Source organism: Engraulis encrasicolus, chromosome 10 (assembly GCF_034702125.1).
Source record: "Engraulis encrasicolus isolate BLACKSEA-1 chromosome 10, IST_EnEncr_1.0, whole genome shotgun sequence".
NCBI classification, from domain to species: Eukaryota; Metazoa; Chordata; class Actinopteri; order Clupeiformes; family Engraulidae; genus Engraulis; species Engraulis encrasicolus.
This window is the reverse complement of record NC_085866.1, coordinates 43531643-43551642: the sequence shown is the minus strand read 5'-3', so window position 1 is coordinate 43551642 and position 20000 is coordinate 43531643. Positions and strand designations below refer to the sequence as shown.

Genomic DNA, 20000 nt, shown 5'->3' with positions numbered 1-20000 from the left:
TCTTGTCTGTGTTTAGCTGCCCCCCCATCTCTGTCTCTCTCTCTCTCTCTGTATGTGTGTTTTGATCGCCAACGCATCCCCCAGACAGTGGGAAGTGAGCGTCTCTGCCGTCTCTGCATGAGCATGTAAAAGCAAAAGACATAAGACATGAGACATCTCCCCCCTGTGAAATACTATCAAACGCACCTAAGGCTATACATCGCCGACAAAAGTTTCCATTTGAGGTGGAAAAAAACATGTTCCACATTGTTAAGCTCAGCCTTGTGCGTGTGTGCGTGCGTGCGTGCGTGCGTGCGTGCGTGTGTGTCTACAGAGACAGAAACTTCAGCTTTGTGGCAGGTTGCTGTGTTGTTGCACGCAAAGTAGGTCAAACACTTGTACAGTGTAGACACCTGTAGTATTGGGCAGGGTGGGTGCAATACCACTGATTAGAATATTGCCTCATCTGTCTCCTCCGTCCCTCCCTACCGCGTCTATCCCTCAACCCCACCTCACTCCACTGCTTTAACTCCCCAACCCTGACCTATCCACCTGAGAAATCCTCACTCCGATCTCCTATCATTGCTCAGTGCACTGCGTTTTGATCACTTTACCTTTTGCAAAATGTCTTCATGCTCCCTACCAGGATTTTTTTTTGTCAAAATAAGCTCAAAGTGTTTGGTTGAACAAAGAGAGAGAGAGAAAGAGACACACAGCTCGTGTGTTGGAGTAAGTGACTCCAAGAGCAGCTTACCATCATCTCCTTAAATACTGGTGGTGAGATGACCATAAGGCCTTTGTCTTGCCAGGGCCGGTGACACCACGGGGGGATGGAACCACACCTAGAATGGCAATGGGGGATGCCCCCCTAAGCAAACCTTTTAAAGATAACAGCAACGTTATTATTCTGTCATCCATCAATCTCAGATCTTACAACCCCAGACCTCTTTACTCCTCTACCATCCTCACCCCACCCTAATCCCCCATGCTCAGGTGGTACCACGGGCATCTGTCAGGGCGTGACGCGGAGAAGCTCCTGACGGAGAAGGGCAAGCCTGGCAGCTTCCTGGTGCGCGAGAGCCAGAGCAAGCCGGGCGACTTTGTGCTGTCCGTCCTCACCAACGAGGAGAAGCACGAGAACGTGGACCGCAAGACCAAAGTCACACACGTCATGATCCGATACCAGGTAAGAGCCCTACCTCCACCAATGCAGTTGTCCCAAACCAGAATAATACGAATTATAGTATAATAAGGACAGCATGACCAAGGCCACGCACGTCATGATCCATTGAACAAAAAGCACCCCTCTTAATTGGTCATTTTGGGTCTGTATACTGTATTTTGCTGTGTTCGTTCATTATTCATTTAGAAAAAAATAATCAATTTATTTTGTTTAACTATCCCCATGGCACTTCTTGGCAGTTATGGCTATATGGTTAGGGTGTAAGATTTATAGTCCAAAGGTTGCTGGTTCAACTCCCGTCCCACCGTTTTGGTAGGCGGAGTAATTAAGCAGTGCTCTCCCCCATCCTTCCACACCATGACTGAGGTACCCTGAGCATGGTATTGTCCCGCCCCACTGCTCCCTTGGGGCGCTGTATTGGGTCTGCCCCCTTGCACAGGTGAGGCAAAAATGGGAACTGTGTGCCATGGATTGCTGCGTCACAATGACAATGGAAGTTTCCCAGGGTTTCTTTTGCCTTCAATTTCACGTCATAGTGGGAAAATCTAGGTGCTTTTGTGTTTTGTCCTGATGCTTTGTTGTCTGAACTGATTTGAGCGTCACCACATTAAACATCCAGTGCAATGTTATTCATTTAATGTTTTTCCATGTTGGTCTCCACAGGACGGCAAATATGACGTGGGTGGAGGAGAGCGGTTCGACACCCTGGCCGACCTGGTGGAGCATTACAAGAAGAACCCCATGGTGGAGAAGAGCGGAATCGTGGTGCACCTAAAACAGGTAGGCACAGCAGGGTGCATTCTGGGTAAAATGAGGTTCACAGACCTATATGCAAACCCTCCAAAAAGGAAACTGACATAGTGACGAAAATGCTATGTGTAAGAGCGCACTCTATGTGCAAGGAATACAGAGTGAAACTAAGCTACAACTTCTTACGGTAACACTTTATTTTAGGGACACATCTATTAGCACTAATGCATACAATGTTAATGCCTACACAAGTACCTTGTAAGGCATGTACTAAGCAAATGCTAAGGCCTACTAGGTCCTTACTAAGGTTAAATTGGTAATAATTCCCTTATTGTGCATATTTTTATTTATAAGGCCCTCACTGGCAAACTCCCATTTTATATTTCATCTCTTTTAGTTTGGCACTCCAACCCATACCAAACCCGCAGCAGCAATTTTTTACTGGAGGTCCCTTATGCCCGCACTGAACTGGGTAAAACAGCTTTTAGTGTCTGTGGACCTTCAGTTTGGAATAACTTACAACAAAGGATGGGTCTTCAAGCCTTTGTGCCATTAGAACATTTTAAAGTTACACTGGGAAGTTTTTTATCACATACTTGCACTTGTTTTAACTCATAAGTTTTAATTCATAGTTTGTCTTAATTCTTACCTCTTATATGATTTATGGTGTATTGTGTATGTTCGTTGTTTATATATGATTTTATATGTGCAATTGTTTGTTTTACTCGACATCATTGTAAATGAGGGCTGGGCCCTCAATGATTCTTCGAGTTTAAATAAATGAAATGAACAAGACATTTGCGAATACATGCCTAACAAATATTTGATTTTGCTAGTACATGCCTTACAAGCTACTTATACAGGCATTAACATTGTATGTATTAGTGCTTATAGATGTAAACCTAAAATAAAGTGTTACCCTTCTTACTGATAGCCTGCAAATGACCCCTGTGTTTGTTTAGATGGAGTAATACAACTTGACAACCCAAGCAATAGGGTTAAAATGCCATAGTGCCTTGAACTTCCTGTAGAAACAACAACTGAAAGCCCTTTGATTTTTGCTTTCAGTGTTTGTCAGAAAGGGCACAAAATCTCTGAGGGTAGATTACGAAATCAAGTGCAAGCAGAAAGTAAAGATTCATGAAGGCTTTGGATGGGAGTAAAAAAATAAAAATGTGAAGAAGCACAAAAATTGGCCTCTTTTTTATTTATACAGTTCTTCCATTTATCATTCCTTGTGGTAATCACCGTTTTGGGTTATATCTTATTCATGTTTCCTACTTTCTGTTTTCATATTCCCTTTGCGCCCTGCAAGCCGTTTAATGCAACGAGAATAAATGCAGCAAACATCGAGAACCGGGTGAAGGAACTGAACAAACTGGCTGACAACTCCGAGAAGCCCAAGCAAGGATTTTGGGAGGAGTTTGAGGTGAGTTTCCAGACAGGCCTGAATAAAACATCCTTCCTGTCCTCTCCTCTCCCCTTCACGTCTTCTCTGTTGCTCATCTTGAATAAAACTCTGAGCCTCAGCATCTTCTATGGGTCTTTTCTGCTGTCCTGTCGTTGTGAATGGTGGTGGTGTAGGGTTCGCGATCCCTCTTCCTGGAGTTCTCATGACCTCTCGTGGTGTGTCTAAAGAAGGCTACTCACCCGATATCCTCCCTGGGGACCTCCAGAGGGTGCTGTTGGGCACTGTGTCAAAAGTGTGTAACCTCACTCCTACACACACTGCTCACCGAATCAGAGGAAGTAGGCAGGTGCACAAAAGCTCTGCACTTAGTCGTCTTTGGCTCCTTTTTTGCTTTTATAAAAGGACTATGAGGGACGTGATGTAGAGCCGTTGAGGGAAGCAGTGGGGAGGGGACAGTTTGATGTCTAATGCAGAGTCTTTGTTATCTTGCATGAGGGATCGTCTGATGCATTTTGAATGATATTTAATGGCACAGACTGTATGTGTTACATCTAGCACATTTGATGTCTATTTGACTGTTTTGAGTTTTTGTATAGGTAAAGGCATTTGAAGGACATTTTATGTCTAGTCTTTGGTTACTTGATAAAAGACTTTGAGGGAAGCAGTGTCAAGGACAGCGGGATGCCTATTCCAGAGTCTGTGCTTGCTTGAGTGAGAGACCCTCAGATGTATTTAGCATGACATGTAATGGCTACGTCTTTATCTATTACAATGAGCAATATGGAGTGCATTTGATGTCTATCCTAATGTTTTGGGTTCTTGTATACACAGAACCTTGTGAAGCCATTTGAACGAAATTTTATGTCTAGTCCAGAATCTTTAGTATCTCGATTAAAAGGCTTAGAGGACAGTTTGATATCTATGCTACAGTGGTTGGTTGCTTGTGTGTGTGACAGGCCTGTCCTTGAGGCCAGCGATTCTAGGGGACACCCAGGGGCCGCTTTTGATATCTATTCTGAGTGGGTCGGCCATCTTGGCAGTGAGTTGTGTGTGCTGTGGCGGGTGGGCCAGCGGTAATGAGGTCAGCAAACAGCAGGACTTTATACTACTGGGCTGGTCCTGTGTGTGTGCGTGTGTGTGTGTGTGTGTGCGTGTGTGTGTGTGTGTGTGTGTGTGTGTGTGTGTGTGTGTGTGTGTGTGTGCGTGCGTGCGTGCGTGCGTGCGTGCGTGCGTGCGTGCGTGCGTGCGTGCGTGCGTGCGTGCGTGCGTGCGTGCGTGCGTGCGTGCGTGCGTGCGTGCGTGCGTGCGTGCGTGCGTGCGTCAGATACGATATGATGTGGTGTGTCCTCTGCTCTGCTCTTCTCTACTCTGGGTCCCCAACTCATCTTGGCACTGTGTTGTGTGCTACACTGGGTGGGTGGGAAGTAATGAGGTCACAAAGCAGCGGGACTTTACAACACTGTGCATGTGTGTGTGTGTGTATTCAGGGCTGCTGACAGCCTTGGCCAGGCCCGGGACAAAGTCATCTGAAAGCCCCCCTGCCCCTACATACAATGTAATTAGGACCCGATTCTACCCCCCATCTCTGGGCCTGGGACAAGTGACCCCTTTGCCCCTGCCCCCCGCCCTTGTCGTCTTCTGTGTGTGTGTCCCTGATATGTGATGTGCTGTGTCCTCTGCTGTGCTCTGCTCCGGGTCCCCAGATGCTGCAGCAGCAGGAGTGCAAGCTCCTCTACCCCAGGAAGGAGGGCCAGCGGCCGGAGAACAAGAGCAAAAACCGCTACAAGAACATCCTGCCATGTGAGTCGAACTGACTGTCACACACACACACACACAAGGGCATTGCAACTATCACCTCTCTCACCTCTACTGCAGCTACTGTCTGACCTGTTCTCGAAGAGAATGTAGCGTAGGTCTCAAATATTTCATTGCATTGTGTACAGATGCAGAATTTGTGTCACACAATGACAACAAAAACTATTATTGTGATCATAGGGAGGATGTACATTTAGTGCAGGTGTTTTTTCTACACATTTAGTTGAAATGAGTCATACACATGTGCATTTTTAGTAGGTTAATTTGTTTGTTTTCTATGTACTATGTCCTGTCTCTATATGTATGCCCTTCAGTTGACACCACGCGTGTGATCATCACGGATGCGGACCCAGAGGTGTCGGGCTCCGACTACATCAATGCCAACTACATCCGAGTGAGTCTAGGAACACATGTGTCACACCAACTGCACTGGGCCCAAAAAAAGGTTCAGGTATTTCTGCGCAACCCCCGCTTATTTGTGGGCCTGGCTTTACAAAAAATGATAAAAACCCAAAAGCATCATCCCCTGAGGACTGTCGGACCACCGGGCAATGCCCTGTATGCCAGATTACCAGTCCAGGCCTGCTCGCCACACTGCATTGGGGAATTGGCTTGGTTATCAGAATCTAGTGGGTTGAATTCCCCCAACAGATACTGAGAAAAACTCAGGTGGTAGGCACAGTGTTTGTGCAATGCGGTCCCCAGAGCCACGGCCTCACAGGCAGCCACAGATGAAATGAGATGAGATGTAACCTCCAGCAACCTCCAAATGCTCCCTGGCCACTGTTCAGCATTTATGGCAGCCCTAGCCCTGTGTGACTGTGTCCTATGAGTGTGGGACCGCTCACTCCTCCATTGAGAGCAGTATTCCGGTTTAGAACCGTTTTAGTTACCGACAGTATTCCGATTTAGAATATGGCCAGTATTCAGTTTAAAACAGGTTCCAGTTTTTCCAGTTCAGTTTAAAACAGGTGTGTGTGTGTGTGTGTGTGTGTGTGTGTGTGTGTGTGTGTGTGTGTGTGTGTGTGTGTGTGTGTGTGTGTGTGTGTGTGTGTGTGTGTGTGTGTGTGTGTGTGTGTCTGTGTCTGTGTCTGTGTGTGTGTCTGTGTGTGTGTGTGCTTGTGTGCTTGTGTGTGTGCGTGCGCTAGCGCTTCAGTGTGTGCGTGCGCAAGCGCGTGTGTGTGCGTGCGCGTGTACTTATGTGTGCATGTTTGATATACATCTCAGATTAAAAGATGCCAAAATGTCAAGTTTCCACCCCCAAGGATAACGATGACGAACCAAACTAAGTAAACGAGTGGGACAGCTCGCTCACTCCGTGCCCTACAGCATAACACTCAACCAGTGAGTCAGTGACCTTGGTGCTGGTGACCTGCGGTGACATACGCTGGTGTCATAATAGAGCAGTGGTTCCTAAAATGGGGGTCGGGACCCCTGGGGGGGGGTCGTGAAGGTCCAGCAGGGGGGTCACAGAGAGAAGAGAATGCGTGCATAAAACCTAAACAATTTCATATACCTGTCTATGATGGATAATATTTAGCAACCTAAGAAATTAATATGGCATATGGATATGGGATATGAATATGATGTGGGAGGAATATGGAATATGATGACTTGACTTGACTTGAAAGATTTAATGTCCTTAAAATGGCAATTTGTGATGTGGGAGGGGGGTTGCAAAAATATTCCTAGATCCTAAAGGGGGTCCCAGCATATAAACGTTTGGTAACGCTTTACTTTACGGTACAGTTACCATATGTAATTACTGTGTACTTTCTGGGTAACAACAGGGTAACAGAGAGAAGTCACATGGTATCTAATGGGTAAAAAGGGGGTAATTACAAAGTAAATATCATTAATTGGGTAACAACAGGGTAACAAAGAGAAGTTTGATGATTAGATGGTTAGAAAATACGCAGTAGTTTCATAGAAATTCTTGATGTATGTGTATTATATAGTATTTACTTTGTAATTACCCCTTTTTTACCCGTTAGATACCATGTAACTTCTCTCTGTTACCCTATGGTTACGCAGAAAATACACAGTAAATACGTAAGGGTTAACGTTCGGCGAGAAGGTCGCTACCGTGGAATAGCAGCATGACAGAGAGAATCTTTAGACCCCGACGCGGAGCGGAGGGGTCTTGTTCTCTCTGAAGTGCTGCTATTCCACAAAGCGACCGACTCGCCGAAAGTTAACCCGCTTATTATATGGATATACTTACATGATTCACACATGGCGGGGACATTTCTTTAGGCCTATTTAATGTTAAGATTGTTGCTGCGCAAAACAAAACAGTGCCGTTGTGGAACACCGCGCTAGCTAGGTAGCCAGGACAACAGGTGTTGTCTATCACAGCAGCTGATTAGAGTCTTGTTGAAAAGTCGCTTTAGCAGTGAAAAGTCTTGTTGCCATTGACAGCGGTCTGTTATAGACCAACCCGTCCGTTATCGAAAAATAACAGACGTGCGAACGTTGGGGAGCCCCGTTGAAATGAATGGAGCATTCGACCGATGACGTCACAACCATATAATAATGTACCGTAATCTAAGGATAATGATGATGCACCATACTAAACTAGTTTGCAATACAACATAACACTCAACCAGTCATATAGTAGCAGTAAGGCAATGACCTTGATGCTGTCCTGTGGTGGCATGCACTGGTGTCATAGAGAGTGTGATTCATCATTCGCAGGCGGCTCAGGAGGACGGTCGGCATGTGGACGAGGGGAAGGTCTTCATCGCCACGCAGGGCTGCCTGCAGAACACGGTGCAGGACTTCTGGAAGATGGTGTACCAGGAGAACACGCACGTCATCGTCATGACCACCAAGGAGATGGAGAGAGGCAGGGTAGGGCGCCTGATGGTGATTGTTATGATTTCTACTGTACACACATACGCATGTGGGCATATGTGCGCACACACAAACGCACGCACGCACACACGCACGCACACACGCACACACACACACACACACACACACACACACACACACACACACACACACACACACACACACACACACACACACACACACACACACACACACACACACACACACACAAAACACTCAACTGACAATTTACCTAACCATCAGCGAATAAATGTTTTGGAAATTTGCATCTTACCAGCAACAGTGCTATCTTGTTTTGGTTATTATTACTTTAGAATTGCTTTCGTTAGCAGGACAAGAAGCAATATCTTGACACATTTTTTGTTATTTTAGTGAGGATTTCTTGGCAAAACACACGCATGTGCCCACGCACACTGCCCAGCACAGCACCTGACCACACACACACACACACACACACACACACACACACACACACACACACACACACACACACACACACACACACACACACACACACACACACACACACACACAAACTGATACACACTCACAAACTGATACACACAAAAGCATGCTGTTATCAGTGGCCCACAAGGTCAACATCCCTTACTGGAGGCTCATGGTCCTGTTCTTGTTTCTTTCTTTAACTGTCTGTGGTGCAGAATAAGTGCGTACGGTACTGGCCAGACAACAACTCCACGCGGGAGTTTGGCAAAGTGAGTGTGAAGAACGTGGAGGAGCACACGGCACAGGACTACATCCTGAGAGAACTGGAGGTGACGCGCACAGACAAGGTGAGTACTCCATCCATCACCAGGACCACAAGTCTGTCCACAAGTCTTTCCTTTCTTTCTTTCTTTCTTTCTTTCTTTCTTTCTTTCTTTCTTTCTTTCTTTCTTTCTTTCTTTCTTTCTGCCTTTCTTTCTTTCTTTCTTTCTCCATCTCTATTGATCTGTCTTGCTCTCTCTCTCTCTCTCTCTCTCTCTCTCTCTCTCTCTCTCTCTCTATCTCTCTATCTCTCTCTCACTCTTGCTCTCTCCCTCCAGCACACTACCCATACGTTATTTAGATGGGAATGCAAATTATTTAGATTTCTCAAACTCTCTGTGCTATACGATGTTGAGTTCTCACAGCCCCCACCCACCCCTCCCTCTCTCTCTCTCTCTCTCTCTCTCTCTCTCTCTCTCTCTCTCTCTGTCTCTGTCTCTCTCTCTCTCTCTCTCTCTCTCTCTCTCTCTCTCTCTCTCTCTCTCTCTCTCTCTCTCTCTCTGTCTCTGTCTCTGTCTCAGAGGGAAGCACCCCGGTACATCTGGCACTACCAGTACCTTAGCTGGCCGGACCATGGGGTGCCCAACGAGCCTGGGGGAGTTTTGAGCTTCCTGGAGCAGGTCAACCGGACCCAGACAGCTATTCCAGAGACCGGGCCCATCGTGGTACACTGCAGGTAAGAAGCAAAGTCAGGGTCTCTGACAGCTTTTGCTGGGCCCAGGACGAAAACAATCTGATATGACCCCCAAGTCAATACAAGGACTCAATTTTGGGGTCACTCTTTCCCTGGGCCCAGGACAACTGACACCTTTGTCCTCTTATCCCGCCTTCCCTGAGCAGTTGTAAACAACCTGCTTTCCATGAATAGGCTACACATTCCATGACCTAGCACAAGAAAATAAAAGTGTTGCTACGAAGCACAATAGTTAAGCTTGTATCAAAAGTACATCAGACATAACGGTAGCGGATCTAAAAGCAAGTATCAAAATGTACCATTGTTTTCAGAGAAAAAAAGTTGCTTTAGATAGAAATTGTTTTTCAGGCTGGTCAGCAATTCATGGAAGGCATATATCCTTGCCAGTTTCACCCCCTCCAGCTAGGCCAGCTGTGTACCTGTAATTGATGTGATTCATTTTGATTTTTTTTCTGCTGTCTTTGCGGTTTTTGTGTTTGTTTCCCCCAGTGCAGGGATTGGAAGAACAGGAACCATCATCGTAATCGACATGCTCATCGACATCATCAGCAGACAAGGTATGGCTTTTTTTTTGTTGCTGTAAACACATGTTTTCTTTGATGAACTAAGTGAGTAATGTGGGAATATGTAAAATAAAAACTGTTTGGGGAGGAACAAGGCCGACAGGCGGACAACAGATGCGTCCCTCTATGCCAGTTCCAACTATGCCATTCCCCCCCCCCAAACGCCCCCCTGGCCTCCTCCTAACCTGTCAACGCCCCCCTGAGGATGTACTTTGTGTTTATTGGTCATATTGCTCATGGAAACTGCAAATAATGTGGCAGGCAGCAAAATGGCGAGACATGGCTTTATTTTTTGCAGTTTAGGCTATAATAAGCTTATCATTCTTGGATTTGGAAAACAACCATATGATTTCAAATGTCACATAGCCTAGATCAAGTAGCCTAGGCTACATTACAAATTACTAGTTTTTTTTATTAGTATCAACCTTTAGTATCACGCCATTTCAGCATCATGTGCATGTGGGAAAGAATGTAAACATCGACAAATAATAAATAAATAAAACCGTTTGGGTGAATCATGCGCTTATGGGTTCACCCTTTAGGTGAATTATGCGCTTATTTTTCAATACCAGCTTCACCGTCAAGGCACAAAGCAGTGAGCTTCCGTGCCAGAGTTAACCAAATTCACACGACTGCAAAGCAATTACGAAAGACGCGTTATCTCCCGTGCTCTCTCTGAGCGCAACGGAAAGCACCTGTGGGGTACGAGCCCGCCAACGAAAGAACCTCCCTTTGTAGCCTACGAGTAACACACCGTATGTCAAATGGCCCAGCTGTCTAGCACCATGTTTCAGAGCGCAGCGCACACTGACTAGGCTACTCACTGAAAAGGCAGAAGTAAACTCGCTGGGAATATTAAAAGGGAGGCTCGTAGGCTACACACAGACGTCTGAACCCGATTTTGTGGACTGGACAAAAGCAGAGGAAATGTGAATGTTATGAAAGACAAAAAAGGCCACATTTAGAGGCGCTGCGGGCTGTCAACTAATTACAGTTCCATGTCGTGGAGCGTTATGCAAGGCAAACGCCCTCGATCCAAGCAGAAAGAAAAATGTGAATGTTATGAAAGGAGAAAAGCTAACCAAATGTTACACGTCCACGTTTAGAGGAAGAGCTGTATGCGCTGCAGGTCGCCTGTCAACTAATTACGGTTCCATGTCGTCGAGCGTTATGCAATGCAAATGCCCTTCTATGCGAGCACAAACATCTGTGTCAAAAACTGCCTGCCGACTTCTAAATCGTTCATTTCCGCGAGTCTCTGACGAACCAAAATAAAGTTGCCTCCCATTGTCCAAACGCAAAACAATGCCGAAAATTGAATGGCCCCCTCAGTTATCTCACAATGCAATCAGTCTTGCCGGTTTGGTAACATATCGGGTCTTTCTCAAATGCAAGGCCTGTGTCCTTCCAAGTGTATCAGCCTAATTAGGCACGCCCAGTGATTGGATACCCTTTATTAGTCATACCCAGTGATTGGATATTCTGTAGAGTTCACCAAAAAGTATCCAATCACTGGGCGTGACTGATTAGGCTGATACACTTGGAAGGACTCTGGCCTTGCATTTGAGAAAGACCCATCATATGGCCAACGTTTTGGATTGCACACATTCGCTCCGGTCCAAAATCGCTCCGGTCCTAAATGCCAACTCTGCCGCCTTGTGGCCACAGGAAGGAACAATTGAAGGAATGCGTTTCAGACGGACGGACGGACGGACGGACAGACAGACCCTGTTATAGAGATGCTGGGACGCATCTAAAAACAGAAGTAAATCTATTGCAAAGTTCAAAGCAGGAACTGAACTGAGCCCTGAGGAAGGTCAGTAGACCGAAAGCTGGGCTTATTAAAAAGAACACGGAAAGATGATTTAAGTGTGCAGACATTTTTCTTTCTATTTTACAAAGTTAAAAGCAGGAAAAGTAATTATAGATTTGATGCCCTGGTTTAATGTATAGTTTCATGAATGAGAACCATCAATGCATTCGTCTTTGTCTCTAAGGTATGATATTTTGTTTTCATTAAGGGGGAAAAAATTGAGTTGCATTGACACTCGTATCTAGGAAGATGCCTGTGGTGTTCTCCCACAACTCTTGATTACTTTCCATTACTTTGAAATTGTGCGTTTGGTGCTTTAGTTTCCATAAATATAGTTGTATGAATGAGAAGTATCAATAGATTTGCTTAATGAATACCAGTGCATTTGTCTAAGCTAAACGTTATGGTGATAATGGGGAAAAACGGCATGCGCAGTGACATCTAGAGAGACTGTCCCATAGTGTTTTTCCATCTTCACCCTTAGTTTGTGTTCAATGCAGTTGCATGAATGAGCTGTATCAATGTGTTTGTCTAAGCTGTAAGTTAATTTTATGATAATAATGGAGAGAGAAAACTGCACTGACATTGACATCAAGACTCTCCTGTGGTGTTCTCCCATCAACTCTCCACCTCTCGCCATCACTCTGCATCCCTCTTTCCATCTCTCTCTCCATCACTCTGCCTCACTCTCTCCACCTCCATCTCTCTCTCCATCACTCTGCTTTACTCTCTCCATCTCCATCTCACTCCCCATCACTCTGCCTCACTCTCTCTCTCTCAATCACTCTGCTTCCCTCTTTCCATCTCTCTCTCCATCACTGCCTCACTCTCTCCATTTCCATCTCTCTCTCTCCATCACCACCACACTCTCTCCACCTCCATCTCTCTCTGCATCACTGCATCTCTCTCTCCATCTCTCTCTCTCTCCACCTCTCCATCTCCATCTCTCTCTCCATCACTCTGCCACACTCTCTCCACCTCCATCTCTCTCTCCATCACTGCATCTCTCTCTCCATCTCTCTCTCCACCTCTCCATCTCCATCACTCTGCCTCACTCTCTCCACCTCCATCTCTCTCTCCATCACTGCCTCACTCTCTCCATTTCCATCTCTCTCTCTCCATCACCACCACACTCTCTCCACCTCCATCTCTCTCTGCATCACTGCATCTCTCTCTCCATCTCTCTCTCTCTCCACCTCTCCATCTCCATCTCTCTCTCCATCACTCTGCCACACTCTCTCCACCTCCATCTCTCTCTCCATCACTGCATCTCTCTCTCCATCTCTCTCTCCACCTCTCCATCTCCATCACTCTGCCTCACTCTCTCCACCTCCATCTCTCTCTCCATCACTCTGCCACACTCGCTCCATCTCCATCTCTCTCTCCATCACTGCCTCTCTCCATCTCTCTCTCTCTCCACCTCTCCATCTCCATCACTCTGCATCGCTCTGCCTGTGTCATGTCCCTCGGCAGGGGATTGATTACAGTGGTTCTGCTAGCGTGCGCTTGGACAATTACCGCATTACCTCCCCCCCATCAGATCTGCATAAATAGATCATTTGTCAGTGATTAGGCACGGAGGAGCACGGAGGGGAAGGCAGCGCTGTGTTTCCCTCCTCAACCACATGCTGAGGAGTCTTCTCAGCGGAGCACGGACACGTGTGTGTGTGTCTGTATGTGTGTGTGTGTGTGCGTGTGTGCATGTTTGCGCGTGTGCGTGTGTGTCTGTGTGCGTGTGTGTGTCTGTGTGTGTGTGTGTATCCATATCCATATCCATGCCTGTGTGTGTGTGTGTGTGTGCGCTCACGGGCATGCATGTGTGGATATGTATCTTGGAGATGGAAAAATAATTCATAGTGCCGCAGGGCATTGTATGAATGTCTCTGCTTCATTTTGAAACCGCAACAATTTTATATTTTTGAGAGCGGTGTAATCTTTGCACTGTATAACTTGGGTTGTAATTTCGAGAGAGTGTGTTTGTTTTTTGTTTTCGGTTTTCTCTTCCTGAAATTGAGCGAGCTCTCCATTTCTGGTCCGTGTACTTTTTCGTTCATTCATTATTCTATTTTGGAATGAAATATGAAATTCAAAAAAGGGTGCAACTTCTTGTTTTGATTAAAGCAATACAAGCAGAAATGGCTGTATTTTGTTTTCTGCATGTGTTACTTCATACCATAATAGCATTATAAAAAATGACAACATTTTTGATTGTTTTTCAATTTGTGATATTTGGCTATTCGTTTATTGAATTTCATTTGACTGACCCCTCCCCCTCTGTTTACCCGGAAGGAAAGTTTGCCGTCTGAAACGCATCAGAAAAGGTCTAGCTACCAAACGAGACACAGAACAGTAGCTGGAGCCAGAGACACAACAGAAAAATAATATAATGATGAAAAACATTTTTGCGATGTACAGGCTAGTAGGCCTATGCGCAGCACGCGTGATGGTTAGGCCTGTATTGGAGCGTGCGTCCGCCTTATAAAATAGAGATGAAGTTCCCTTTATGTTATGGACTCAACTTTATAGCCTAAATAAAGGCTAAAGTCTCTGGAATCAATAACCTATTATACCCTTTCACATAGTAATATGCATAAGGGAGCAAACGGTCCAAAGCAGTGTTCTCACGCAAACTGTTGCGTATTCTGGCAAGTGTAATGAGCTGAAGCGCGCGCACTCTCCATACCGGGTTTTACGCATGTTGAATACACATTTCGCTTTGGTGTATTTGGAACATTAGTGATATTGTTGGAAAGCAATATGTCCGGGTAGATACACCTAAAGGCTTGAGATGAACTGTGAAACTGATGCTGATCGTAAGAACTGTCAATGTTCTCGATGACAGTTGGTCTACCCCTTCCCATCGAAGATATCTGTCCCGGTCGCACAGCTGCACTTCTGTTGGATTAGGACGCTATAATAGGCTATATGGCCAAATACAATCAAGTGTTAAGACCAGGCCTAAGCACATGAAATGTTGTTTCGAAAGTTAAATTAGGTTGAAAAGTAAAAAAAATAGACGGTAAATCATTCTTCTACCCCCCTCTAGGACGCCCTACTCAATGGTGGTGACGCGTATGCACATGCTTGTGGCGCTTGCTTGATATGGATAGCCCACGCAACCATCTCACAAATTCCTCGCACAGTCATCACATATCGACCACATCGTTGAAGTGTAGCAACGTTCTGTATATTGCATCAACAATGCCTGCAAAGTCCGTTTGCCTCCAAAGAAACCATGTAATGAAGGCTCAACCAGCCTTCCAGGATTTACTCTCAGGTCACCCGAATTCTGAATAAACAAAAGACGCAATTCAAAAGGAAATTTTTCTTTATTGCTTTTCTCTCTTTTCTAAGATTCAACATTTCATTTTCAGTACCTACAAAATAGCAAAATATGGCGCTTCGTTCCATTTCATAAGTGATATTCAAGCGTAAATCATCATAAACGAGTCCTTATTCCTTTCGCGTGTGATATCCAAAATAGAATAATGAATGAACGAAAATATACACGGACCATTTCTTCTGCTGCTTTCCCTCCTCCGAGGCTAAAATGAGACACCAACATCCCCAATTTCGAGGGAGTGTGGTTGTTTGTTTTGTTTGTCTGTATCGGAATTGAACCAGCTCTTCGTTTATGCCTCTTCATCTTTAGAGCTAGACCAGTGATTTTCAACCTATGGGCCGGGGCCCATTGGTGGGCCCTGAAGGTATTCCAAATGGGCCTTGAAATAATTTTCTAAAAAATATAATCACATTTTGGTGTGTGTTGCTGTTGATTTATTTGAGTTTTATTCGTAATTGGGTCAGAGGTGGGCCCCGAACATTTGTGACAATTTCGAGTGGGCCCCAAGTTGGAAAAGGTTGGGAACCCCTGAGCTAGACAATAACAATGGTATCCCCAAGGAAGTATCATCGGAGTTTTTTTGTCCTCTTTGAGGTGACACCGTGATGTAATGGTTAGGGAGTTGGACTTCAGATCACAGGGTTGCAGGTTCAATCCCCACCCTTACCAATCCCTTCCTCCCTCTTTGGCTGAAGGGCCCTTGAGCAAGGCACCTAACCCCACATTGCTGCAGGGTCTGTAACCGATACCCTTTAATATCTGTAACGGGTTGCAGGTTCAATCCCCACCCTTATGCAATCCACACGTGACCTGAGGAAGGCCGACAGGCCGAAACGTTGTCACATTAAAAACTTGTTTATTTCACTTGAGAGTGTGAGGCACTTCTCTCCTTCTTCAATCCCCACCCTTACCAGTCCCTTCCTCCCTCCTTGGCTGAAGTGCCCTTGAGCAAGGCACCTTACCCCACATTGCTCCAAGGACTGTAACCAATACCCTGGGGGTGTAAATAATAATCGATATGCATCAATCCTGCGGCCGACGATCGAATCGAAATATATCCGTATCATGGGGCATTCTTAAGTATTGAAAATAATCAAATCACTGGCCCTTGCCCAGTGCCCTAGCTGTTACTGTAGTGGTGCAACTTAATAGAAGTGGAAAAGTAACTGGGAAAAAAATCAAATCAAATCGTAGCATATTGTGGGGCATTCTTAAGTATCGAAAATAATAAAAACGCTGCCTAAAGAAATCGATATCAAATGATATCGTCATGGAAGCAGTGATTTACACCCCTACAATACCCTGTAATATAGTGTAATTTAATGTAATGTTGTGCTTTTCCTATGCCTGTCTGCCTCCACAGGGCTGGACTGTGACATCGACATCCCCAAGAGCATCCAGCACGTGAGGCAGCAGCGGTCAGGCATGGTACAGACGGAGGCCCAGTACAAGTTCATCTACATGGCCGTGCAGCAGTACATCGACACCGCACAGAAGAGGCTGGAGGAGGAGCAGGTACTGTACCTTACGTCACATGACATTACATGACATCACAGCCATGACCTAGTGGTTAGGGAGTTAGTCTTTCAATTAGGGGGTTGTAAGTTTGAATCACACCTGTCCTCTCCCTACACCTCCATCCATGGCTGAAGGGGCCTTGAGCAAGACACCTATCCCCACATATCACCAGGGGCTGTAACCAATACACTGTAATATCTGTTAGGGGTTGAAGGTTCAATCCCCACCCTTACCAATCCCTTCCTCTCTCCTTGGCTGAAGTGCCCTTGAGCAAGGCACACGGGACTCTAACCAATACCCTGAAGAACAATAGCTGTAAGTTGCTTTGGATAAAAGTGTCAGCAAATGTGTGATTATACATTACATTGCGTTGCATTACATTACAGAGAGTATACACTGTTTTCATTCAAAGTGACTTAGGAACAAGGACATAATCAGTAGTGTACAATATGCAGGGGAAATGAAGGTAAACTGTCACGAAAGCGAAAAGGTATGTTCCCCTCTAAAACACTCAACTGACATTAGGTGTCATCCACCTCCACCTGGGGCTCGCTGGCAGTTGTGGGTGTGAGAATGTACAGTTCGGACATTACAGTACATTGCCAGTGTGAGGTCCAGTGAAGATCCAGTGAACCGTCTGTATGTAAACTCTACTTCTACACTAAAAGCAGAATAAGAAATTGCAGAGCAGACTCCGTCCAGGTCCATCAGGGTCTCTTGCACCTCCAGTGGGATCCGCATTGCCAGTTGTGGGTGTTTGGGTGTAGGAGTGAGTAAAACAGACATATGCACAGTAAATGGTATTTACAGCATACACTCTTTTTCAAAAAGGCAAAAAGCCCCCCTTTGATCCTCCTCCAGTTAAGCCCTTTGCCAGCTGTGGGTGTAAGTGTGGTGTAGGAGTGTGCAAATGGATGTTGGTTTTTATTTTATTTGGTAACACTTTCTATGGAGCTCATATCTATAGCGCATTATAAGCACATTTATAACAAATTATAATGCACATTATAATTACTTAGTTACAACATATTATGACTACACTCATAATGCTTCATGGCGCTTTATATTAAGAGTTATGAATAACCATGAATCTAGCTTATAATGCTCTATAAATCCATGTCATAACTTAATTTACTGTAACACGTGCATGCACTACTGTATGTGCCTGTTTGGACTTCCAAGAAGACACACAACATGAAAACATCACTCATTTCTAGTGTATGCCCTGCAATAAAAAAAAGACTGTAAAGGAATTTGGAGCAAATGCCGCGTGTACAGTAGTGTCTTAGAAATACTCTGGCCTGTTGTTCATATGTTTATGGAATTTTCTACCCATCTTTACTACTGCCGTGTGAATTATTTACCCACCCCTGCTTTTCAACACTGCATTGCTGAGAACCACTGCCATAAAGTGGGCTTTCCATGTCAGCATTTGACCCCACCCTCACACGTAGACAGACACACACACACACACGCACACACACACACACACACACGCGCGCGCGCGCACACACACACACACACACAGGCACGCACACACACGCACACTCACATGCACATTCTTATACACACACAAACGCTCATACAGTACATGCGCTCACAAACGCACACACACACACACACACACACACACACACACACACACACACACACACACACACACACACACACACACACACACACACACACACACACACACACACACACACACACACACACACACACACACACATTCAGAACACACACACACACAAAATTTCTCACTATCACCCCCCCCCCCCCACACGCACACTGAATCATACATTAATTAGGATTACAGTGACAGCTTTTTCACCAGTCTAATCATAAGCTGTTAAAATGACTGCCCTTTAGGCACTTCTCCCGCTGTGTCAAATCAAGCCCTCACCGTGTCATGAAAGAAGTCAAAAGACTGTACGAGTGCAGCTGGTAGGGTGTCCCGCTGCGTTATTTTTTGACCACACAAGTCACTGCAGCTCCACAGTACATTGCTTCTCAACCTTTTTTTAACAAACGCCCCCACAGACCTCATCACAAGCCCACCAGAAGTCCTAAAGCGAGAACAAATGTTAACACTTAGAGAGTGCTCTGGAACCAAATACACTTCAGAAGATGTTGAATCAACTCTTTTAAGTGTTTAATTAACACAGCATTTTTTACTTTGCACTGTTCAGAGAATGTGTTTTCCTTGTCTGTTGGTGGCACATACTAAAGAAAGAAAGAGAAAGCGATTAGTCCATCCATCTGCCAGCACTGTGGCTGTGTTGTAAATCACGTTCAGTGCTTTCATTACTTCTGGCACAGTAAAGCAACATTTTTTTTTGTATTTGTCAGCAGTGATTAATTTCAGGTTTTACCGTGTTGCTTCGTCCTTGGCTGCTCAGGCATACTGTAGCAATGAATCGTCCCATTTTTTTATGAGAATTAATATTCACAGTTACATTATCGCATGCCGTAATCTGCTTGTTTGTGCGTTTTATAGGATTGAATTACTCCTCAAACTTGTCTTCGCATTTCGAATGTTTTTATTTGTTTGTGCATGTGCGCGTGTGTGTGTTTGTGTGTTTGTGTGTGGTTTGCAGAGGAACAAGACGAAGGAGAGGGAGTATTCTAATATCAAGTACCCCCCCATGACAAACACCAGAGGGAAGCCTAGCATGACCAGCATGTCTTCACGCTCATCATCAGTGTAAGTGCACCCTACTCTCTATTTTCTACATCCAGGGGGCTCAGGTACGAAGCTTATTTACGCCTGTGGGTTTCAACCTTTTTTGAGCCAGGGCACACCTTTTTTATGGACAAAATGCCAAGGCAGACCACCAGTTGTAAATGTTGACTGAAAATAGAACCCTATTTATATTAACAATGTACACTCATTGTATAATTTTCCACTGCACACCAGATGATCACACTAGTGTTCCCCGGCACAGTGGTTACGCACAAAAGTTACCTAGTAACTTTTGATGGAAATGTTCAGTTCGAGATGTACCAAGACTGACTTAACATGAAAGACGCATGTGTACTAAATTTCATGTGAAATGGTATGTGGACCATGTGAATCATCATGAAAACCTCTGATACCTTTCAAATTTGAGGTGCTTACTGTATGTATCTTTCCAGATTTTCACACATGCAAAGATTCAGTAGGAAATCTTAGTCTTTGTACATGAGGCCCCAGATCATATAATGACATCGTTGTAAGTGCCTCCCTACACATCCTCATATGTCATAATTTTCCTAATAATGTAGTAAGTCACACTCGTAATCACTACAAGTGCCCTGTAGAATA

The 20000-nt window shown here is 45.0% G+C and overlaps 1 protein-coding gene across 3 annotated transcripts in view; it reads left to right on the top strand.

The window, feature by feature from the left end:
* Positions 1–20000, top strand: part of ptpn11b (protein tyrosine phosphatase non-receptor type 11b) — a 68122-nt gene that overhangs the window by 40904 nt on the left and 7218 nt on the right. For 2 of the 3 annotated variants that reach the window (XM_063208973.1, XM_063208974.1), the window contains exons 4-14: positions 973–1165; positions 1826–1942; positions 3228–3341; positions 5027–5123; positions 5453–5532; positions 7836–8006; positions 8657–8788; positions 9284–9438; positions 9946–10013; positions 16539–16690; positions 19294–19400. In XM_063208973.1, the coding sequence (XP_063065043.1) occupies positions 973–1165; positions 1826–1942; positions 3228–3341; positions 5027–5123; positions 5453–5532; positions 7836–8006; positions 8657–8788; positions 9284–9438; positions 9946–10013; positions 16539–16690; positions 19294–19400 (1386 nt within the window). The remainder of the gene's footprint in view (positions 1–972; positions 1166–1825; positions 1943–3227; positions 3342–5026; positions 5124–5452; positions 5533–7835; positions 8007–8656; positions 8789–9283; positions 9439–9945; positions 10014–16538; positions 16691–19293; positions 19401–20000) is intronic. The other variant, XM_063208975.1, reaches the window with a different exon arrangement.